This window comes from Microtus ochrogaster, linkage group LG2, assembly GCF_000317375.1.
Source record: "Microtus ochrogaster isolate Prairie Vole_2 linkage group LG2, MicOch1.0, whole genome shotgun sequence".
Lineage (NCBI taxonomy): Eukaryota > Metazoa > Chordata > Mammalia > Rodentia > Cricetidae > Microtus > Microtus ochrogaster.
Window position 1 is genome coordinate 5992868 of NC_022028.1, and position 25584 is coordinate 6018451.

The 25584-nt window shown below is 35.6% G+C and overlaps 1 protein-coding gene across 1 annotated transcript in view; it reads right to left on the reverse strand.

Moving 5' to 3' along the window:
* Positions 1–25584, reverse strand: part of Cd2ap (CD2 associated protein) — an 81242-nt gene that overhangs the window by 4659 nt on the left and 50999 nt on the right. The window contains exons 7-17 of the mRNA XM_005359791.2: positions 24904–24982; positions 24438–24532; positions 22593–22697; positions 20505–20541; positions 19143–19205; positions 14958–15123; positions 14474–14619; positions 7947–8059; positions 7166–7267; positions 4735–4910; positions 509–572 (exon numbers count right to left, since the gene is read on the reverse strand). Coding sequence (XP_005359848.1) covers positions 509–572; positions 4735–4910; positions 7166–7267; positions 7947–8059; positions 14474–14619; positions 14958–15123; positions 19143–19205; positions 20505–20541; positions 22593–22697; positions 24438–24532; positions 24904–24982 — 1146 coding nt within the window. The remainder of the gene's footprint in view (positions 1–508; positions 573–4734; positions 4911–7165; positions 7268–7946; positions 8060–14473; positions 14620–14957; positions 15124–19142; positions 19206–20504; positions 20542–22592; positions 22698–24437; positions 24533–24903; positions 24983–25584) is intronic.

Sequence of the window (25584 nt, forward strand, 5' to 3'; positions counted from 1 at the left end):
AAAAAAAAAAAAAAAAAAGAAATAGTGTACTTCCAGCTATCCCCAGAAAACAAAATAATGTAACCTCTCCAGTGGAAAATGGAAGTGAGTGACACAACCTGTTTTCCCCTCAAGGTGAGGTGGGGAGGGGGCAGAGGGAGGCCGGCAGGCAGAGAGAGACAGAGACCAAAGAAAACAACAGCATTTATTTACTCAGACCCCTCAGATACCAGGTGCTTCCCACACTGTCCTGAGTTAGTACTCAGAAAAATTACTGAGCTGGGACTACAGCTCAGCACCTGAACCTTTCCTTAGCAAGCACAAAGCCCCATGTATGATTCTCAAAACAGCAAGAAAAACAATCTTTTTAACTGCATGAATAAAACGATGTTACCAAGTCCACAAGAAATGTGGGACATTTAGGAAAAGCTCATTTGAGGCAGGCAAGCACAGTCTGTAGCAGAGCCAAGCACACTGTGAAGAGAGGGAACACAAAACCTCACACTTTCTAGAGTTGGAGATGCATTACCTCTAGGTTACTCCGCATGGCCTTCTCTTCTTCCAATTCTCTGCGCAGCTTTTCCAGTTCTTTCCTAAAGGCAAAGTTTACTGTTCATAACTGGGGCTGTAACTTACACACACTTACACACACACTTACACACACACAGACAGACAGACAGAGAGAGAGAGAACAATGACCGTGTTCATTTGAAAATTTTCATTCTTTAGTTTGAGTATTCAATGTAAGATTAAAAACGGTACTTTCTACTCTTCCAGAGAATCTGAGCTGAGTTTCAGCACTTATATGAGGGGCCCTATGACCACTCCTAACTTCAGCTGCAGCAGAATCTGATATCCTCCTCTGGACTTTGTAGGAATCACAACCACGTGCAGAAACATACATTATAATAAAAATAAATGTCTTTGGTGTTATTTTATACCTCCCCATATAAATAATACTAAATACCATTTGAAAAAGTCATATAAAGTTACTACTGTAGAGGTTTCTAGGTGTGTAAAGGTGGGGTAGGGCATTAAAAGAGCTAAAATGGGAAGATGGGGCTGGAAAAATAGCTAAGCGGTTCAAAGTACTTGCTGCATTTACAGAAGACCTGGGTTGGTTTCCAGCACCCACATGGGCATGGCAGAAACCAGAGGCCTCAAACCAGAACTCACTGCAATGAACATTTGCAAGTAAACATGTATGGACTAAAGGGTATACTTTGTACCTCACTGCATCACACTAAAGCTTCCATGATAAGATTTTGCTTTTCGTTTCTTTTTTAAATTTTATTTTTTCTTGGGGGGGGTTTACAAGGGTAGAGGGCAGATGTAAAAGGATGGGGAGATGAGTGGGACTAAGATGCAGGATGCGAAACCCACAAAGAATAAAAAGTTAAATTAGAAAAAAAAATCACTAAAAGAGTGACAATATATCTGAAATAAAGAAATTAAGCTAGGCAATGGTGATACACATCTTTAATCCCAGCACTTGGAAGGCAAAGGCAGGCAGATCTCTGAGTTTGAGAACACCCTGCATCCCGGTCTACAGAGCAAGTTCTAGGACAGCTAAGGCTACACAGAGAGAACTGTCTTAAAAAAATAAATAAATAAATGAACAAATAAATTCAAAACAGCTAAGGACAAATAGAGAAATAATACCTGGCTTTTAAAAGCAGTTCTCCATAATCGCCTATTACACATTTTATAGGCTGGACACTCCAGCACTCAAAACAAATACCAAAGTGACAACTGAACTTCAAGTTCCTCTCTGTTGCTTTCAACTAAATATTACAGTAAATTCCCCAAGTTAAAATATTCCAGCCAATAATCTATATTTTTAAAATCATGTTACTTTTTCAATTCCTTCTAATCTACATTTTCTATACAGTATTTCTGTAAGTATTTTGGATCATGTCTACACAGTAATTCTGTATGTATTTATTTTGTGTTGTGTTTTTTTTCCTAGAAACTGTTTTGAAATATATACAAGCTGTTAAATTTTACTTTTATTTTTCTGAGCAACCAATACAGCCTAACCAAGGAAGAAGCTCAGGAGCTACTGGCAATTGATGGCTGCTGAAAGAACAATCAGTTCTCTTCAAGATTTTGGCCCAATGGCTTGTCTATGCTCCAGTGGATGACCCTTGTGTACTAATTGGACCCAATGAGTTACTAAAACTGAGTAAATAAATAAAAGGGCATGTAGTTGAGAAAAGAATGATGTAGTTGAAAAAAGGATGATGACTTAGAAAAGGGTAATAAGAGGAGAGGTAGACATCATCAAAGTGGTTACATGCACATACACACACACTCAAGTATCAAAAATACATATAAAATAAAGGAGTGTTCAAGTCCCAGATCCCACATGGTGGCTCATAACCATCTATAATTACAGACGTTGCATGCGCACGGACTCTCATTCTCTCTTCCTCTCTGTGGTAGCCTGAAAGTATTTAGGGCCCATAAACTCATAGGGAGTGGCACTATTAGGAGGTGTGGCCTTGTTGGAGGAGGCTGGGTGCTTTTAAGCCAGACCTTGAAACTGGAGAGCACACCTTTAATCTGGGCCACTTCATCTTCTGTTGGAAGCCTGTTAGATCCTCTGCCTACACACCACCATACTCTCCTCTGAACTGTAAGCAAGCCCCTGAGTGAAATGTTCCTCACAGCAACAGAAACCTAACTAGCACTTCCTCCCCCTCCCCACAGAAAGCAAAGATGACACTGTGGAGTCAGTTCTCTCCTTCCATTATGTAGGTCTTGGACACCAAACTCTAGTCATTTGGAGCCATCTCACTGGCCCCAAATATACCTTAAAACAGTATTTTTTTCTTGGTTCCATATTTTTTTAACTTTATATACAAGGAGTAACACTGTATGTATATTTCTGATTTGCTCCCACCTTTCATTTTACAAACTGACTGATACTGATTCATGCAGCCACAATCATTCATCATTACTTACATACTACATTTCTCAATTAGTGTACCAATAAGTATTGTATATTCCTTCTCTTGTTGTGGCTCTATGATTTTAGACTTAATAAAACAACAACAACAACAAGAATCCCAGCCATGGACCTTCATTTTTCCAGAGAAATTTGAGATGCTTAAATGATCTTTGGAAAGATTTTTAAAATATGTAATTGTACATAATAAATCAAAACTATTGTACTCATTCTACAGATAATTTAAGAGAGCATACAGGCAATTTATGTATGCCAAGTGCTACTTCATTAAAATCCTAAACCTGGGCTAGTTATGGGGGCACATACCTGTAATTCCAGCACTTGGGACAATGAGACAAAAGGATTAAGAGCTAAAGTGATAATAAATTTGAGAGCACAAGGCCAGATGGAGCTACATGATACACTGTCTCAAATCAGTACAACTGGTACTCAATGTGTAAAACAACAAAATTTGCAAGTCAGGAGAATTTTATAACTGGTGGGAGGTATTCATTTACGGAGGAATGACCATACAGCTTCTACCATGTGTAGTGCAGAATTTATGAAATCCTTTCTGAAACAGATCAATCAATGTACTCAAGAAAGACCTGGCATATCAAATGACTAATTCTATAATCACAATATATTCAGTAAATAATATATTTCAATAGTTATCTTAGATAAAATTTTTGCCCCCATCTGTTATTTTTTAATTTACTTTTATTTTGTTATTTGATGTAGAGTCCCTCTACACAGCCCTGGGCTAACCTGGAACTCACTGTGTCAATTAAGGTGGCCTTGAACTAAAAGATTTTTCCCTACATCTGCCTCCAGAGTGCTGGGATTGAAGGCACTCATCACTATACCAGGCTCTACTTTATATTGCTAATACCACCTTTCATAAAGAATTCTATATGTTGTGCAAATTAAAAGAGAAATGATAAAATCAGACTCAGGGTCTAAGCATAAATTGTATATCCTAGTCTAGGAAATCCTTTGGGGGGGAAAAAAGGTAGACGATGAGATGGGATGAGCATGCTCATCCTCTTTTTAATTAGAATAGCTGACTTTCATCTGATTTATTTATGGGATTTGCAAGACTATAACTAAAATATCAATAGGTGAAAAGATGTGCAAACCAATAAAGAAAAATGGTTTTGAGTGTGGGCTCTGTCACTGAAGAATAGGTAAACAGGCTTACTTCTACATTCTGATTTCTTCATTAAAACGGGGAAGAGTCTACAACAGGGCAGCCTTTGAACTTTTAGAACTCAAACTTTTAATTAGGCATGTCTATTATATACCATATCAAAAACTTTCAGGGCTGTGGTAGAAGAAGGCATTAGCACAACACTATGAGCTTGATCCATAACACTAACAGACAACAACGAATACTTTCAGAGTTAACAGAAGGGCTTTAGCGATTTCTTGTAAGTTGGCACCCATTCATTTTGTAACCACCTAATGTAAGCCTAGCAGAAATAGGGGTCAAAGTCCTCTAAGAGATAAGTATGGGATCTGGGTCCTACCAAAAATGGCAATGCAGGTTTCTCAGGATTTTCAAGACTGACATCTGTGCCTAGCTAGCTCCTGGCTAAGCACACAGGTACATAAAGACCTTCTAGAACTGAACCACTAGGACAAGTTTTCCAATCAAAGTTTTTCTGAGAGTGCTATAACAAAAATGTCTTTGAAAACATGTGCACTTGTTTAACTTAGGAGATTAGACCTTCCAATAACAACACCTGAAAGAAGTCTTTGAACATGTTAGGGGGATGGCTTAGGAGAAAATAAGAGTTACTTACCCATGATCCTTTTTCAGTGCCTCTACAATACACAGTAATTCAAGAATCTGGGCTCTAAGTTCATCCAGGGAACTTTTTTTCCCATCATCTGTTTCTGCTTTAGCTTTGAGTTCTAATGGAGTTAGGAAAGCAGATGTATTTACTTTAGAAGCACTTGAAAGTGTAGAAAGAGATGGCTGAAAAACATAAAAATTTTCTCATTATCCTTCTGTTAATATTTAATATTATGTTTAAATTCAGAAGATTATGTTTTGTTCTGGTTTTCATTTTTAATACAGGTCCACATGTAGTGCAGGCTGGCTTGTAGCTCCAGATCCTCATATATTAAACGTCTAATCGTCCTGCCCCACCTCCCAGGTATTGAGACTACAGTTTATACATTAAACCCAGGGCATGCTAGACAAGCACTCTGAGCTACATCCTCAGGTCACAATACTTTTACAAAAAGAATACAAACAATTAATGAAATATATATTAAGCAGTCCTAATCTGAAAATCCCTAACCTTAAAAACTCTACACCAGACTTTGCTTCAAACTGCAGGTATGTTTAAATATAGGTAAGGAATTACATGAGACAAATAAATTTTATGTTTACTCGTGAATCCCAGCCCCAAAATACATTTAAATACATATCTAAAATTTTCCAAATTTCTGACTTCAAGCATTTTAGAAAAAAGATTTTCAACCATGCTTCAGGGTAAATGGGACTCACTGCACTGGCTGTGGGACTGCTTACAGCATGACTGTGAATTTCCAACCAGAACTTCAGATTAGGGCATCACTCAAACCTCACTAGACAAGCTTCTTATTGTAAATGGCAATTAAGGCAGAGACCCATATATAGACAATGTGCAGAGAATAAGAGAAGTTGGAGTACTCAGTGCTACATGGGATGTCTATGTCACACCCCTACCCTCATGGTCCAGGGACCTAAGCTGAAAAGGATGCAGAAAGATAATAGGAGGCAGAAGTGGTGGATGACTTCAAAGACAGGAAGAATTTTCAGGACCCAACAGGGCAAGTGCACATGCAAACTCATATAGACTGGATAATATGCACAGGACCTGTACAAGCTCAGGCCAGCCAGACAAAATTCCAGCTCAGGGCAGATGGGGCATATAGTAAACCCTGGCAAAGATGCTGTATGCAATTAACAGCTGCTAGGATACACTCCAGGGCAAGTCCCATGCTCAGGTGTAGTTGGACAACAAAAACTGGATTCTTGTTTTCTTGTGGGTTGCAATGATTTTGTTATGACAGAAAAACTGCGAAGCTTGGTAGGAAGGGAGGTGGGTGTGTGCGTGTCTGGGAAGAGTTGGAGGAAAGACAAGAATATGATCAAAATGTACTGTCTGAAATTCCCAAAGAATAAAAAAAATTTTAAAAAAGTAAATGGTAAAATTAAATTCCAAAAGCAGTTTGGTATATTCATTGTGGGGAGCGGAGGGGGGTGTAAATAATCAATAAAAAATGATCTGATACCTAGTGGTTTTATTTGTTTAAAGGAAGGAGATAACCACTGGCTTATCTAATGGATTGTTTGCCTAGTGCGGCATCTACAAGTAAAACTGTATCAACATTAAGGTGCTGTTTCAATCTTTAGTGTTATAAATATCCAAAGCCTCACTTAAAAGCAATTATGAAGAATTTAGTTCAGTCCACACGATTTCACTAAAATCAGTAATTTTAGAAAAGTTTCAAGACTTTTTCTGCTGACAAGATAGAGAATCAGATTAAATATATTTAATTAATTAAAGAAGTGGTCAAATATTTTAGAATGAAAATAAGAACTAACCTTACTTATATATGTAATTTATAACAAAACTATCTTCAATAAAAATAATTTTAGAAAAGAAACATCACCATGAAATAAAATGGATCCTTCTGCCACTCATTCCAGCACATGCAGAATGCTTAAGAGAATGCCAAGAACCAAACTAAAGAATGAATAAACAAATCATGATTTCCAAGCTTTTAACCCCCAAACGTAATTAGACTGAAACTTTCTGGGAGTTGAGCACAATCCTACATGCCTATGGAGGTGGAGGCAGGAGGATCAACAAAAGTGAGAAAGCCTGGTAAACATATGAAGAGACAGACCCAGTCAGGGCCACATAGAAACCCTATCTCAAAACAAAAAAAAAAGGCCCCACCCCCAAATTATTTTAGGTGAACTAATTCCAGAGTGTATATTCAGTAAGAAAATGAAACAATGTACAGACCTATGTCTTGGAAATACAAAACAGAGTACATTCTTTAAGTGCTTCTATTATGAAATGAGCTGATGTGACTAAAGCTTAATAACTGAGAATTACTTGATTTTTTGGCAGAAGACAGAAAATAATCTTTCTAAAAGGACGCCTTAAATTTCCTGATTGATGACTATAACACATCTTAAAAATTAACAACCCTAGGCCACAGTGGGTCTACCTTTGAAGAGAAGCTTGTATCCCTTTTAAGCTCCAACGGCTTTAGGTTGCCACTATCTTCTTCTTTTGGTAACTTCAATGTTTTTTCTGGGCTTTGAGTTGGCTACATGTTTAACAAAAGAAGAAAAAAATCAAGACACAAATTTTATAAAAAGAAAATTTTAAGAAGCACGTGCACAATACAGCCAACACTCCCACCACTTAGCTACTGCTGTTCCCACTGTTCACAGCTGGACAAGATGTCACATAACTTCAGACTGACTAATATTTTTGATATCTGAAGAGCAAAACCAGCTTTCCTCACAGAAACAGAGCTTTTTCCACCGAGGTAATTTTAAAGTTACGCTGCGCTGATGACCTAATATAGGAACGCTGAAGTAGATCTGCATTCCAAACAACAAACAGAAAGCATGGAAAGAAGTTCTTCAGCTGTAAAGAGAAGGAATCCCAAGAGGTGGGCGAATACCCCCTTCCCCGGAGTCTGGATCTGCTACTCACTTTTCCTCACTGTCCTTCCTGTGCTGACTGAACAAAGTCCCTGCTCCCCGTTGGCCCTGTGCTCTGACTGTGGTCTTAAGACAACTCTATTTTCTGACTCTGGAATCTTCCATGCAAGACTCTATTATTAAACTGATCACATCTCTTTTCCTCTATTTTCTTGAAGAATCACAAAGCTGTCTTTCATCATTTAAAATTAGATGTGGCTATAAATCCGCTCGTTTGCTTAAAGGGGACTCAGCACTTTCTTCTGTCTACGTTTTCCTAAAGTAAGGGAAACTCACAGAATGTCCACCATTGAAGCGGCCAGGCAACCTTCTTCCAGGCATCTTGGGTCTATTTGCAGTGAGATGTAACAAGTTCTCTGAGGAAGCTATGTCATCAAAATTTACAGTATCTAAAATAAAAATAAGTATTACCAACTAAGAGAATTACTCCTTCTAAAAAGCAAAGAATAATATTTCTGGTTTCTTACACTGAAAAAAAGGCACTACTAAGTCAAAAAGCTCACAAATTGATCAGTGCTTTATATATGCATTTGGAAAACAACACCCATGCTCTTAAAAAAAAAAAAAGTCAAGATCCTTTCAACCATGTAAGACCTGTTTCCAGCACAACAACGTTCCTACAGGAAGAATTCTGTACCACGAACTGCAGTAGAATAAAAGCTATGATTCGAAATTCTCACATTTTTTAAAACCTATTTAAGTTCTCAATTAATTACACCTTAGAGAAATTTTACATGTCCAATATTTTAAACTTTACACTATGGACTAATAAAAAATTTGAAGGACTATACTGTATCTGACACCCTATTGCTTTCTATGCATTCTTAATGTAAAGTGAACTTATGATTTAATTACATGAATATATATGGATGTTATAGTCAGGACTCAACCTATGACATAAGAATCAGAAGCTAGTTTTACATCTAAGACAAGTAAGATAACAAGCGCAAGTGCTTCATAGATCACTAACATGTTTCTCTGCCATCAAAGGCTGGTTGCCCTTTGACCAAGTAATTTGTGTTTAAGGGTGTATAAGATATATATGGTAATTCATACCCTTTAAACAATGGTTTGTAAAGCAGCTAGAAAATCTTAAACAAATTGTGATTCCTCAGATGTCTATACACAGCACTGAATTTTTAAATTCTTGATACTGCCCTGACTGGTCTAACTTCCTGTAGCTCAAATAAGAAACTAGAATACTACCCACAGTCAAAATATCCCAATCTTCCAGAAGATTCCTTTTCCTTATTACAATTTGTCTGAGAGTTGTAAAATTTATCAGACACTTAAATGTCCAAATAAAATGATTTGCTGTTTCTTTATACAAAACCTAAACGTACTCATTATGGTCAACCTCTTAAGTTTAATTCATCAAACTTTATATTCAAAGTACTCTACAGAATATTCATTTAAGAAATGGAAAACACAAGGTAAAAAGAGTCATCACTTTGGAAATGTTCAAGGTATAACTACTCTACTATTAAGTTTTTAATAGATTACTTTGTGTGTTCTACCTTGGACAAATACATCAAAACAGACGCTATGGTCTTTTGATAATTTTAATTATAAAATATAGCAAACCATAGAAAGAGATAAACAACATTAGTGGAAATGAATTACATAAACTAGATGGTCTGGTTTAAATGTTGCATATATCTCATTCTGTTTATAAATATATTAAGAAAAATAGAAATATGTTAAACTGATAAATGTGCATTAGTGACCTATGGGAAAACTCTGAAAAGTAAAACCCTAATATTTTGACCAAAGAAATAATTTTCAAATGCATATTTAAGCAACTTGCAGGGAAAAAAGAGAAACAAAACAGAAAAATATGGAAGAAATTAAAATAAAATGAAACAGAAAGGGTAGATTGTTTTAAATGTAAGTTTATAAAGAACAGTATACTCATATAAAATGCCTTCGTATGTCCAATTTAGGGTTACAACACCAAGACAACTTTACCATTCTAAAACTCTCTCAGGTTCTCCATTTATGATATCAAATAAAAGATAATAGTGCACATTTTGGATTTATGACATACCTGAGCCTTTGTAAGTGATGCAAGATTAATTAACAATGTATTGACACTGTGAAAATGGCATAAAGGCATCAACTCTAACAAGTATATCTGTCACTCTGACAGAAACTTACACTTCTGTATGTTCTAAAGAAGACAAGGACAGGCTTTTAAGAGCCAAGTGATACACCAATTGTAGGAAAAAATCTGATTTGTGTGATTGTCAATTTTTTGGAGATATATTACCAAAGAGTATTTTAAATTATAAGCAAGAAAGGTTTTTAAAAATGAACTTCAATTTATTTTAAAATGGAAAACCAAAAGGGTTAGAATAGACAAACAAACACGTACACTTTTAGCAGAGTTACAAAGAAAAAGATTGTGTGCACCACCTACTTATATTGAATATACTACTTTGATTTCTTTTATAAATTGTTATCTTACCAAAATGGAGAAGGGTAGGATAATTTCCTGACACGTAAGAAGGGAGGAAACATGGCAAACAGGCTAGGAAACAAAATCTGGAAAGAAAAGTCAAGGATAGGAATGTCTAGAAAAAAGACTAAACCAAAAAAATTATTTTACAAAGCAGGAAAAAAAGGAACAGTTGTAGATGAATAGAAGCATATCAATGTCTAGCAACCAAGGTTATCTGAACTTACACAAAATGTGTACTTATTTTAGATTTATTCCTTTGTCTTTCAAAAAAATTTCAATTACTATTAATTTCAATATACATTAAGATTTTTAAGCCACATTATATTACAATACCAAGACAGTTTCTAAAAGGACAGCTCATTACTGTAAAAGGCCAAGGGTGCAAACCAAAGTTCTAACATCTCATAATATAGTTGTAACTAAACTAACACCATCTTCCAGTCAAGGTCTAGTGTTTGCTGCATTACAGTAATTAAGGTGATTTTAATTTTATGACATTTTAAAATAAAAAAAGTGCCAAACAGCAAACAGTATCTTTAAATTCTTCACTATAAATGTAATTCAATGCAATCTGTGACAACTCTCATTTTAGAGAGACAGAGACAGAGAGAGACAGAGACACTAAGGAAGGTCTTCATGCTAGCTTTTGCTTCTTAAACATTAGTATTTTAGAAATATGACTGTTAACTGATAAATAATTGGTAATAAAATGAGATTTTCCTTAAAACTAATTTTTGATGAAGCATTTGAAAAAGAACAAAATTAAAGCATAGGTACTAACAGCTCTAACATCTGTAGTGCTGATATATATATATATATGAATGATATGACCATACTGGTAAGGGAACTGAAATTATTTCATACCATGAAAATAAAACTAAAAAACAAATATTCTAGGAATGGCTTTCTCTTAATTTTAAAGGGCATCTATATTTATATATATACACACATCAATGTTTATATTATGAAAATATTTAAATTATGAAAATGAGGTAAAAAAATCATGTTCTTCATAAATCAAAGCAGAAAAAGAATAAGATGGATTTAAAAACATGGAGGGGCTACAGAAACAAAACATTCACAATATCCTCCACATCCGTTGTCCAGGAAGACAGAGGATAAAGAGGCTCATTTGATCACAAGTTAAGCAAGAAAAATGATCCAGGGGATAAACCTGCTTATTAAAGAAAAAACACAGTTTTAATGCCAAAGTCAGCATGGCTTCAACTACAGTAGTTCATGTCAAATTATTTAAATGATAATGGACTTCTCAGTAAGGTTTTGTGTATGTTTAACATTCTCTTTTTTGAAAAGAGAGATATTTTATATGACTGTGGCTGTGTTGGTTATGTGCACATGAATACAGTGCTCAGGGAGGCCAGAAGAGGATTTCCTATCCCCGGGGTCTAGAATGACAAGGAGTTGTGAGCTGTCTGATGTGGATGCTGGGAACTGAACTCAGGTCTTCTGCAAGAGCAATTCTCTCTTAATCACTGAACCATCATCTCTTCATCCCCTAACTTTACATTTCCTGAGACTTAAAAACCAGGCTCTAGCCAAATGCCAAGCCCCAAGTTGTACTCAACCAAAAATTCACAAGAGAGGTAGAACATCTATATATTATTAGAACAGATTTAACAATCCCCAAATTGAAAACGCTCAAAAAAACAAAAATTAAGCCTTTGAGTGGCAAACTTGATTCTATCAGTAGAAAATTTCACAGCTGGTCTCAAGGCACAGGCAGAAATCATAGTCAAAACAAATGTACACTAAAAAATTATCAAATTACCTTAAAAAAATACATTTAAAATTGTACACAGAGTATATGAAACTAATTTTGTTTGAAATAAATGTTTGTAAGAAGCCATTTGCTGCCAGCCATGACACCTTTATCCTAGCAAAGAATATGTGTCTACCATACTTCTAAGGATGTAACAACTACTCAGTAAAGAATTTGTACTTAATTGCCAAAATTTGTAACTACTGAAGATAGAGAGTAAGTGTGGAACACCAAAGTTTGCCAAATTAAGTAAAAAGAATCAAAGACAGTTGCTAATTTCCTGACTTGTGACCATTTTAGCATCTCTATACTACTCTTTACTTACTAAAGAAAGAAAATAAAACACCAAAAATTTAACTTTTCACACTCTATTCCACAAGATCTATTATATGAAGAGTAAACAACCACCACTGATATAAGACAAACATGTAGATTTTACTTTCCAACCAGTTTAAAATTCTTACATGAACTGTTTCTGTAAACATTAAAATAAAAAAAAAAAAACCTCTTAATAGATGTACATAAAGAGAGAAAAAAAGAAAGTGAAAACTTGAAGGTTTGGAGAGATGGCTCAGCATTAAGAGCTGTACTGTCTTTAACACATGTCTTTAGCCCCAACACTCTAGAGCAAAGGTAGGTGGACCTCTGTGAGGTCGAGGCCAGCCTGGTCTACATAGCAAGTTACAAGACAGTCAGGGTTACATAGAGAAACCCTGTCTGAATCAACAAAATAAGAGTGTGCGCTGCTCTTGGAGAAGACCAGTTTCATTCCCAGTACCCAGAGGAGGCAGCTCACACACTACCCCACAACTTCAGCCCCACAGGGCTCTGATTTGTCTCACTTCCGTGGGAACCTGAACTCACATACACATACACACACAAACACACATACATATATGTAACTGAAATTAAAAAAACAAGTCTTTTTTAAAAAGCTGAAGCTTTATTTTATCTAAAGTGTTTTGAAACTTCTACCTTAAAATCAAATACAACACGTAGTCAAGAGTCACACAAAGAAACATGAAAAGAAAATTCCACTCCTAAAAACAGCCATCAAATTTAAGACTTTTGTGATAAAGATCACAAAAATTGGGGCAATCTGAAAGATAATACAAACGGATGCTTTTATTTAAAACATTAAATTTGTATAAGTAGCTGGATTTTCTTCAACTCTTACTTTTGAAAACATATTTCTGGTTATATTTTGAGTAAACATAAAACATGAGCTGTGACAATTCTATCATCTTACTAACATCTATAGAAATAACGGATATTTTAAAACATTTTGCCATTCTTTATTACTAGTAAATAAGGTCAATTTTTAGCAAGTAAGGCACAGTACGTTTTAGCGAACTTTTCTAAGCTATAATTAGCATCACAATTCCCAAATATTTGGTAATGAATGTAGCGTCATCCAGAGAAAGAAGGATGCAAATAGGACAAAGAGATTTACAAAATATTTAAAGCAGACAAGCCTCTGCATTGATGAACTGAAAAGACAGAAGAAAATTTTAAATTCAATAGTATATTTTATAAAATTATGGCAAAAGGTCTAAGTGTAATTACCATTGAAGTTTAAATGTAAAAATAAAATGTCAGCACTGAAGTCAAAGACTATTATGACACTAAACATTTATCCACATGCAAGGACTTCAGCACTCTCTTACTCATGATGTATACATTGATGTATCTGTACGTGTTTACAAATAAAATGGGGAAGCAGCATCTATTTCCTAGGGCTACAATATAAATAAGAAAAGAAATACATAAAAAGTCCTTTGAAAAATGTAACTAAAAAGGAATGCAAAATACTATACAAAATAACATCCATTACCATAAGGTAATGACTACCTAACACTCTTAGCAGGTAGAACTTCACCAGGATGTCTGTGCTTCTAGCTTTCCACCTTCCAACTATACATGGACAACACAAGATAGCAAAAAAGTCCTAAATCTTAAGAAACACTATTTAGCAAAAGTGAAGCTAGTTGAATAAAAATATTTTCCTGCAGGTAACAAAAGTTTCTCCAAATGAAGATAAAAATTTAAGTTTTACAAAATATAAACTTTTGCTAGCACTGAAAGTTTGTCATCCTATTATCACATTTTTTTAAAAGCATGCATGCAGGTGCAGATGGTGGCCAGAAGAGGGCCTCAGGTCACCTGGGGTTACAGACAGTTGTCATGTAGATTCAAGGAAACAAGCCTTTCCTTTGGAGGAGCAGCCAGTACTCATAACCATCATAATCATCTCTCTGGCCCCTTGTTTTCAAATATTTAACACCAAAATGCACTCAGCTCTGACTAATTTAGGAGATACTGTCATTTCATTATGAAGACATAATGAGGTACCAACGTGTCAATCTTGTTCATTTTTTGATCATCAGTAAGAAATCCTGGCTCAGACAGAATTATATTCTACCACCTTACTTTTCTACTCTAAGCTACAAAATGTTAAGTCTATTTCAACTAGTTGACATTATTTCATACACAAATTTCGAGTTTTTAAAATCCATTCTGACTCTTTTATTAAAAGCAGTATCTTGTCCCATTTCAACTTACCTGTTTCTTTGGAATTTCTGACTATGAAAGCATCAAAGTCTACTGATTTTGGCCTGACTGGCAATTGTTCAGGGTCTAGCTTTGGTTTTGATACTGGCTCAGCTTCAATCTTTGAAGAAACTGTAGTAGAAACGTCTCCATTAATTCTTAAATGAGAAAACAAACATGCAAAAATTACTTGAAGGTAAAATAGTGACTTAATGACATTTAAGATTTTTGTGTAACATAATACTAATTTCCATCTGTTCTGTAAAACTATGCATGAACATAGACTTCTAATCCTAAAACTAATCACAACAAAATCAGAAATGCAAAAACAGTTTAAGTGAATTCATTTATCCTGATGTAAGATTAACATTGAAAGAACTAACAGTCTACAAAGAAATAAATATATGGAATAGATACTTAAGCTTAAAAGGGCAACAGAGGCCTTCAGGTCAAAGTGAGTAATGAGCACCTAATTTTAAATCAGGTTAAAGCTTACTTGGCTGCTGGTGGTGGAGGAGGAACTGGTTTGTCTGGCCGCTTTGGGTACACTGTTCCAGGAGACTTCAATAAATTATTGGCTTTGGTAGGTGGAGTGGGCTTTTTGGGTGGGACTTGAGGAGCAGCTGGTTTAGAGGGTTTCTGTTCCAGCAGTGATTTTTCATCTGATGATTAAAATATATTTAAATAGTCAAAACTATTTAGGTTTTTTTTTCTGGCAAAGATCAATATCAACCTTCACATTGCATATGTGTATAAGCACACAGTTTGAAAGTTGCACTTTAACATGTCTAAGAATCTTTTTTAAAAAATTTCCCAGTGGAGGCAAAACTCATTAAAACCCTAATTACAAATAATACATGCTTTTTGTCATACTTCTGGCAACCTTGGTTTGCTATTAGGGGTGGTAACACTATTTTAGTGAAATAAATATTTCTTATTTGATAGAAAAATGCTTAAATAACAGTATTATAATGGTTGTATACCACATTCATTAAAAACAACCTCACCAAAAGAAAGACAGCAAACACATCCTACAGAAAGCATATCCACTTCCTTATTTTCAAGTACGAAGCATAAATACTTAGCAGAACATCTGTGATTACACAGCACTGATCCACATAATAGTATGACAGACAATTAAAAAACAATAAACTTAGGACCAGCACTGAATGACTATTTGTCTTCAAAAATAATGCATATAAAAAAGCCTACAAGTGATTTTATGAAATTCCCTCTTAGTCAGAAGCTGGTAAATAATAAACCTGAATCAGTATCACAAGACACAGCACACCTTCTTTAAACAAATTTCACCTTAAAATAACAAAAAATATAAAATGTAGGGTCTGGAGAAAAGGCTCAGCAGTTAAGGGCACTGGCTGCTCTTGTAGAGGACCAGATACAGTTCCTAGCACTTACACAATAACTCGCTGTCTGTGACTCCAGTTCCAGGGATCTAGTGCCCTCTTCTGGCCTCTTTGGTACCAGCCATGCATACAGTACACATACATACATGTAGGCAAACACTTATTAAATCAAAACAAATAAGTTCTACCATGTACAAATAGAGCTTGCTTTAAAAAAAGTAATCTGCCAAATTACTGATCATTATTCAGAAGTCTGTTGTTCTGTTTTTGCCAAAGACAAGGTGTCTCTATGTCTTTCTGGCTGTTCTGGAAACCACAATGTAAACCAAGATGTACTTGAGCTCAGACAGCCTTCTGCCTCTGCCTCCCAAGTGCTGGAATTGTCAGCATGTGCCACCATGTCTGGCTAAAAGTCTATTTTTATATGGCCTCAAAATATAGCAAAGTATCCCATCCCTATACCACCAGGAGAAAAATACAAAGCTTCCTATTTCTATTTCATAATCAAGTAGAGCCCTTTATAGGGCAACAACTAGCTAAATTTGAATCTCTAGAGAATACTGAAAAATATTTTAAGGAAATTGCACATAGGGCTCTTAGCTTAGCTTAGCCCTCCCTCTAGTCCACTGCCATTCTTGGGCATCTTTCTCCTTTCTTAAGAAACTGCCCTATCGTATTTCCAACCATGTGTTCCCGATGCAATCCTTTGCCCTGAGACACAGGAACGTGGAACTGGTTGCTCTATGAACTCAGATCTGCAGCTCTGTCTAAGCATGTTTGCCCTGTAACTATGGCCTTCCTCACTGTTCCTCTGACTTCCACATCTAACCTAACTGGCATGACTTATTCTCCACCTCCCCTCTTCCTGGCAGCTGTCAAGATTCGTATCATACAGGCAAAGCCTCACAGTAATGCCAAAGCAAATCTCCAACTGCTCCTTTTGTGCAGAACCCCATAATACTCTGGCACTCTGCACAACTGACTTAGTATCCCACCCTAAAGGTCTACTCTGTGCCTTCAACTCTGCAAGAGCATCAGGTTCTGTCTGACTTTTTTCCTACAGCATATAACATGCCTTTAGGACAGGCTAAGAAGCTAAACAAAACTCAAAACATCACAAACCTAAATGTGAAGAAAAAAATGTTTAATTTCCTACAATATAACACAGAAAAGATCAAAATGGTCTTGAATATGACAACTTGAACCAACGGTGATAAGGAGAGAACCAACTCTCAAAAGTTGTCTTCAAATCACATGCACAACGCTAGTACTGACATACAAATCATATATACATACATAATAATTTCCTTAAAAAATTTAAAACTTCAGTAAAATAAAATAAATAAAATTTCTGTTCTATAAGAGAAATAAGACACAATGGAAAAAGAAGTGTAATATGTGATAAAGGGTAGCTACTCAATAAACAAAGAACTCTTAAACTCAGTAAAAAATAAACTGAAAATCTAACATACATGTCACCAAAGTTGTCAAGCACAAGAAAAGATGTTCAATATCAGATGTCATTAGGAAAGTGGAAACCATGTGACATCATTACACAGCTACCAGAACACAAACACAAAGCAGAGAAAACATTACATATTGCTGAGGACACAAAACAAAGTTTCACTGCTAGTAGGAATACAACATGAGACTATTTGGGAATAGGTTGGCAGTTCCTTAGAAAACTAAAAATACCCTTACCAAAGGATCCAGTGATTTCATCATTGATATTTATTTAAATGAACTAAAATGTATGATCAAATTAAACCTGCATACATGTTTATAGCATCTTTTCTTATAAGCGCAAAAACTCAGAACCAATCAAAATATTCCTCAGTATACATAGGCAATACACATGGACAATGAAGCAGTAGTAAAAGCAAATGAACTGCCAACTCATGAAAAACCATGGGTAGATTTTTTTACATACATAGTAAATTAAAGAAACAATAAAAATGATTACATACTACAAATAACGGGAGATGCAAAGGTATAGAAACAGGTAAGGGGGAAAGTGACTACCAAAGTTTAGGATGGAGGGTAATCTAAAATAAGAGTAGAGAACATTCAGAATAGTGAAACTTGAAGGACAAGCCAGACAAGGAGCTATAGTGAAACTATTCTGAAGACAGAATGGTGGATACACGTCACAATGCACTTGTCCATCCAACAAAATGTACAGCATCATCAGGTTTGTGTAGCAATGTACTTTTGCCTACTGAGTCAATCTTGCTAGCCCTTGGTTCAACTTTCTGTGACTCAAAAATTAGGAGAAGGGAAGAAAGGAGGGAGGGAGGGAAGGAAGGAAGGAAGGACGGACAAGAAGGAAGCAAAAGAGTGATGATCCTGAATATGCTATGAAGTACAATCCAGACAAGGAGCTAAAGTGGGAGAAATCAGTTAAGACACATAATTCAAGCAGAAACAATGACAGGTTAAACTCTAACACTAGCCAAAGAAATAAAAGCATCCTGAAGCAATATTCCAGTTTGTGCCCAATCTAGTAGAGACAGACATCATAGATCTTTCTGTACAGGAAAAATCTTATTTTCCTAAATTTAATAACAATATAAAATGTTTTTTGACAAAATACATGGTGTCTAGGAAAAACTTCCTAAGTTCATGTACAAGATTAAAAAAAAAATATCTAGTAATCTCCATAGTTAAATTCTTAAAATTTTTTTTAATTTTCATCAAGTACCTAGTTTTTTATACATAATATGAAACAGATACTACATCTTACTAAGGAATTCATTTACTTTTTTTGTTTGTTTGTTTTTGGGTTTTCGAGACAGTTTCTCTGTAGTTTTGGAACCTGTCCTGGAACTAGCTCTCGCCTTGAACTCACAGAGATCTGCCTGCAGCCTGCCTCTGCCTCCTGAGTGCTGGGATTAAAAGCACGCACCAGCACCGCCCAGCCTTCATTTACTTTTTTAATGAATACAAATTATCTGTATGATGAAAGATTTAATTTTATATCAGTTTTATATAATATGCATTCCTAGAAAGCTCTTAGTACTGAAAGTAAGTATTAACAAGTACTTAAAGACCGTGTAAATGGCTGGGCAATGGTGGCGCATGCCTTTAATCCCAGCACTCGGGAGGCAGAGGCAGGCGGATCTCTGTGAGTTCGAGGCCAGCCTGGTCTACAAGAGCTAGTTCCAGGACAGGAACCAAAAAGCTACGGAGAAACCCTGTCTCGAAAATCGCCCCCTCCTCCCCAAAAAAAAGACAGTGTACATGATCTATCGTGATCATGTTTCTTTAAGACACAATCAAAGAAAGAATTTGCTGGGTAAGGGAGGAATTGGCCTTACCTTTTTCTTCAGACTTTAGAGGGAAAGCTTTCTTCTCTGCAGCTAACAGGTCAGGCTTTGGAGCTGGTGGTAGGGAAGAAAGTGAATAACTTTTAAAAAATAATACACGAGAAAAGAACAAAAAGATGGTCATTTTTGGTACTAAATTAAACATCAGAATTCAAATTAATTTCTTCATCTGTACTTGGATTAATATGAAAAACCATTAACATTCCTTGATTTGGCACTTTTATCTTATGAATGTATCTATACTCATAAGATTACACTTTGAGTTGCAAAGCCATATAATAGGGATGGCATGATCATAACACACCTGAAATTGCAGCACTCAGGAGGTGGAGGCCGATCATCAGTTTGTGGCTAACATGAGCTACCTAGTTAGCTCAGGTTTCCCCTTCAGCTACACTGTGAGATCCTGGTCTCAAAAAACCAAAAGCAAAAACCCAAAGCAAAAGAAATGCACAATACCTCCAAAGTATATTTAGGAATACTTTGTGTAAAGAAGCATTTGTTCAAAAACTATGAATACAAAAGTAGAGTATGGAGACAGGTGTCATGGCACATACCTCTAAACCCAGCATTGGAGAGGCTATGGCAGGCAAGTCTCTCTGAGTTAAGTCAGCCTGGCCTACATAATGAATTCTACACTAGCCAGATCTACATATTGAGACCCTGCCTCAAAACAAATAAATTAATCAATTAATTATCAAGAAAGACAAAGTAGAGTAGAGGAGGGACTGATGGCTAGCAGTTAAGTGCACTAGCTGTTCCTCCAGAAGACCCAGGTTCAATACTCCCACATATGTGGCAAGCTCTTTCAACTATCTTTAACTCCAAACGTAGGATGGATCTGGTGCCCCCTCTGGTATCCATAAGCACTGTATGCACATTGTACCCAGACATGCATGCCGGAAAAAAAAAATATATACATAAAATTTAAAAGAATAAGTAGAATATATAATTCAGCCAAGTCATTTTAAAATAGGTTTAAACCTGATAATTTGTATTAATTCAATATTCCTATTACTGAAGTATTCAAATTATCCCAAAGATCCTTATTTTATTTTTGGAGACAAGTTCTAACTATACAGCCCAGGCTGGCCTTGAACTTAGAATCAAGGGGCTGGGTTTACAGGTACCACCATGCCTAAGTAGGATCCTTATTTTATATAATTTGTTATGAAGAATGATGCATGTGAACATTTAATTTTGCATAGATCTAAAATGCCTTAATACTAACTTTAATTGGTTTTGCTAATAATAAAATTCAATGGTTTACATTAAATTAAACCTTATTATTTTGTAATTTAAAAATATGAAAAGTAATCAACTAAACAATGCATTTTTTTTTTTTTTACAAACCTGGACCCTTTACAGGAGGAGGTGGTTTCTTTGGTTTCTGAAGGGAAAAAAGTTAAAACTGATTAGTTATTTAGAGTAAAAATAAATTAATATAAATTACATTGTTTCTCATCTCATGCTTGCCAAGAATATAAAATATTAAGAACCTAACAACTAGGAAAAGTCTCTGAAAAAAAAAATATTATTACAACAAATAGATTCCTGGATCAAAAGCTAGTCAAATACTTTTTTAAAAAAAGAATTAGTTAATCAGGTAAAAACAAAGAATCTTGGTAAGCAAAATTTTTTCATCTTCATCTAATTAGTCTTAGATTTCCACACAAAAATTTGCCCCTTTTTCCCAGCTCAGGGACAGAGGACAGAAGGTAAGAGCTTGTGCCCACTGGTGCACTAGTGGCAGGTCTGTATGGAGGAACCAAGCACCTTCTGCTTAGATTTCTGTCTGCTCTACCAGAGGGACTCGTGCCTAATACTACAAACCTGGTCAAATACACATGGAGTGGGAGGTCATAGGCCCCAGAGGGGAAACTACTACTAACATTTTCTATACGGATATGATATAAAACTGTCCTGTAAATATTTCTATTTGTACTCATAGAGTAGTGTTCTCTGCCTTAAAACAGAGTGGCTTCTGCTTTCAGCAAGTCATAGATAATGAAAGAGACTCATAACAGGATAAAGTGCCAAGAATAAACTACTTTTCAACACTCTGAGTTGGCCATGTATATCATACCCACAAAGGAGGCTCAGAAATACCAAAGAAGTATGTGCAGAAAGAAAGAACATAAGAGACAAGAGGTGGGAAGGGCATCTGTGGAGAGCTGGCTTTTGGATATGAGGAGGGTATCATCCATGACCCCTCCCTAGGACTGAGCCCATCAGCATCGCACCCATCATGCCCCACTCCCACTGAGGAGCAGCTACAGGCAGTAATGCTTCCTAGGTGTGAGGTGTCATTCTTCTGTGGTGGAGCCACTGGTAATTTGCCCTTCCTCAAGGCTAAAGCAAATAAACCCCCATCCATAGTCAATTCCAATTAAATACAGTTGGTTAAAAACAAAAATGAAAATAAAAGGACTTCTTGGGATGGAAAAGGGTTTGCTGAGAAGGAGGGTGTGATAAAAGAGGATAATAAGGGGGAGTATGATCAATGTTTACATGTAGAAAACAGGAAAAATAAGTTAATAAAAACTTAAAGTACATATTAAAAGTAAAAGAGTAATGATAAACCTAGCTATCATTCTTAAGTCTAAAGAACTCCCATAGACAGTTAAATGCAAAGGCCTCCTTTCCCCTCATTTTCTAAGCTTTTAATTCACTTTTAAGACTTAATTTAATGTCTTAAAAAGTTTCTAACATTTTTAATTGTGTTGCTCCAAATAACAAATAACTAGTAAGTTATACAATAAAAGCAGGAAAAATGCTCATTAAAGAAAGAATAAAACTGGAAGGTGAACCAAAACTGAATGCAATATAGCAAATGAAAGAACTCAGACAGCCTAAGCTTCTGTAATATAATTGCCAATAATTTACTTGATTAAAGACTACAAAGATTAGCATGCTCTGCATCGGCCTGAACTGAAGATGACAGCCTATTTTGCTGTATACACCTAACTGTTTTGCCTTCTAATTGGTAAGCTCAAGTAACCTTGTATGTGGAGAAAGTGTCAAGGCACGAAAAGGCAAAAAGATCTAGTACTAATGAATGATTAGTTTTCTCTTGAGAATTCATACAGAAATATTACATGTCTAAGGAGGCAAGCACCCAGCTTCACAATACCATACAATAAACTGACACTTTTCAGTAACATTAAATCTCATTCAGAAAATTAAGAATCTATTCAACTTATATAAACCCAACATTTTTGTGACTCAAAAGGTAAAGAAGGCACAGCTGGTTTTCAGTATATAGAGAGCCAATATCAAGGACAAAATACAAGACTGAAATAAAATGTTTCACAGCAAACCAAATTTTACTTAAATGCACAATTTTATGAAATTTGTTCAGCAATATAAAAACTCTATTTTTGAAAAACCATCTGCAAATGTTAAAGTATCATCATCATTAAAAAGCAAATAGACTCTTACTGGAAAGTCTTTATCTAGTTCACTTATCAGAACAGCAAAGTTGTCTGGAAACACTCCTTCTTTGCCATTAAGCTCACCCCTCCACCAGCCTGCTTCTCCAGTGTCCTAAAACACAAACCAAGCAATTACACTAATGTATCACATTTTCTACATTTTCTTTTCTTTTTTTCCTCTTTTGCAGTGGTTGGGGGGAGGGGGAACTAACCAGGTAGCAAAGGCTGCCTCAAATTGAATATCCTCCTGCCCCTAGCTCTGCAGACACACGCTAGTAGTTTTTAAATATGGGGAAGTTCACAAGAAGCTAGGATGACTTCTATTATCTTTAAAGGAAACGGACTGTGGTAGGCAGTCTTCCCAGAAAAACTATTCCCTGCATACTACTTTTAGTGGTAGTTAGAAACTGGGCTTAATACCTAGGCACACACCCTTAAATCCCAACTCAGGAGGCTGCTGCTTACAAATCTCTGTGAGAATGAGGCCAACCTGGCCTACACGTCAAGTTCTGTGCTAGTCAGAGACAAAAAAATTTAAAATCAAAACAATTTTAAAATGTTCTCATGGGGACAGGGGTGGTAGAAAAGAGACAAATACAATAGGTAAGAAGAAACAGGAAAAATATAAGAATTCCTAAACTTTTACTATCTTAACATTTTATATGCAATACTAAAAATCACTTATGCAGCTTCAGAAATTAGCACTTCTAATGATCACCTGCATAAAGTATTAAATTTTATCAATATAAACTCTATGAATATTAAGAATTATATACGGGGGTGATGTTAAATGTGTGGACTACAGATTTTTATCATGTAGGTAGGTAGTTAAGCGAGATGAACATATCCCTTTCATTAACCTTTTTGCTATCTTTTTGGATTTATAATTTATACACTTTAAATGTACACAATAAAATGTATTACTAAAAAAGGATCACATACACTAACCCAAATGTTAACAGTTAAAACAATAAGAACTTCAAAACAAAGTACTCCACAAGTCTATAGCAAAAGTAAATACTTATTATTCTCTCATAAGTAATTATACTATACCATTCTGCCTGACCTAAAACCCAGGAGGTTTTATTTTTGTTTTGGGGGCAGGGGGTTCTTGTTGCCTTAGAATTTATCCTAATTTATACAATCATTTTGTTCTTTAAAATAGGTATACCAAGGTCGGTGAGATGGCTCAGCAGGGAGGGGTGCCTGCCATCAAGTCTGATAACCTAAGTTCAAACCCTAGGACCACAGGGCAGAGAGAGAAAACCAACTCCTACAAGCTGTTCTCGGACCATTTCCCACAGCAAGTCGAGTTTCATGAACGACGTCTTACCTACTAACGAACATTTAGGATGTCCAATTCTTAGTTAATAAAGGAATAAAAATAAGCAATGTAATCACTGGTCATTTCTTTTTTTTCCTTTTTAAGATTTATTTAAGTGTTTGAATATTTTGCCTACAGGTATGTGTGTATGGGCGGTGGGGGACTGTGGGTGTGTGTGTGTGCCTGATGCCTGCAGAAGTCAAAAGCAAGTGTGTGGTCCCCTGAAGTAGATGTACAATGACTCTAAGCAACCATGTGGGCGCTGAAAACTGAACCCTGGTTCTCTGCAAGAACAGCAAATGCTCTTAGCTACTAAGCCATCTCTCTAGACCCTATCACTGATTTTTAGTATATAAATTATAAGCAATACAAACAATAAAAACTTTAAAAGAGTTTGTATTTATGTTCCCAGAACCCAAAATCAAGATAAATCCCAACCCATCTGAAGCTAATATTCTACAGGCACTAAAAGAATTTTGAAAAATATTTCTATGAATGATGATTCACAAAAAAAAAAAAAAAACTTACCTTACTAATCAAATAGATTATCTCCCCTTCTTTAAAAGTAAGTTCATCTTCATTGGTTCCTTCATAAGCAAATAATGTTCTACAATATTCCTTAACTGAAATAAGGAATATAAATAATATGAATATATAATGTGACTTATACAAGTTGATTAATACAGCAGATACTTATTAAGCCTCTATGTAAAATAATATACCCATTAAGCTACTAAAACTTAAATAAAACTTATACTCAATGATAAGAAAAGTTTACCTGTCATTCAAATAATACTCAGTGTCTGAGATGTACAAAATACAGTTTTAACTTCCGAGATTCTTAAAGGAACACAGCACTCCAGAATGCTCAACCTCGTGTGTTTTTATCCAAGAGGATTTACTATTCTGGGAATGACTACAGTGTGACCAGTCTCTCTAGTGAGTTAGCACTATGACGCATATCTATACCAGAGTGGTTTGCTGCAGAGCTTACCTTTACTCTTACTATCGGTGTCTGGTTTTGTCACCTCCACACTCTGGGTTCTGGATCCCAGTGACGGCAGAATTGAGGGCTAGAAGAGAAAAGAATACTATCAACTAGCTTGAGCTAAAATAAAAATAATGGTTTTAATTAATATTTTTACTTTTCATGGTTAAGAGACAGCTCAGTGTTTAAGAGCACTAGCTGCTCTTCCAGAGGACCCAGGTTCAATTCCCAGCACCTACATGGTGGTTCATAACCATCTGTAACTCCAGAATCAGGAGATCGTAGCCCCTTTCTAGCCTCTGAAGGTACTAGGCATGTATTTGGTACAGATATACATGAGAGCAAAACACTCAAACACATAAAACAAAAATAAGTAAGTCTAAAAGAAGATTGTTTAAGATTTTACTTCAGTTTGTAAATTATGCGTTTATATAAGTATCTGTAAGGTGGGAATGTTCACATAAATTCAGCTGCCCAGAGGACAAAAGATGGTGTTGATCTCTGGAGCTGAAGTTACAGGTGGTTTTAAGTCACCTGACATGTATATTGGGAACTGAACTGTGGTCCTCTATATGATCAATATGTATTATTAACTGCTAGCCCATTTCTCCAGCCTAAGAATAATAGATGTTAAACCAAGGTTTCCTTTACACTTCCCCAGTCCTCTATAATGGTACTTATAGTTAG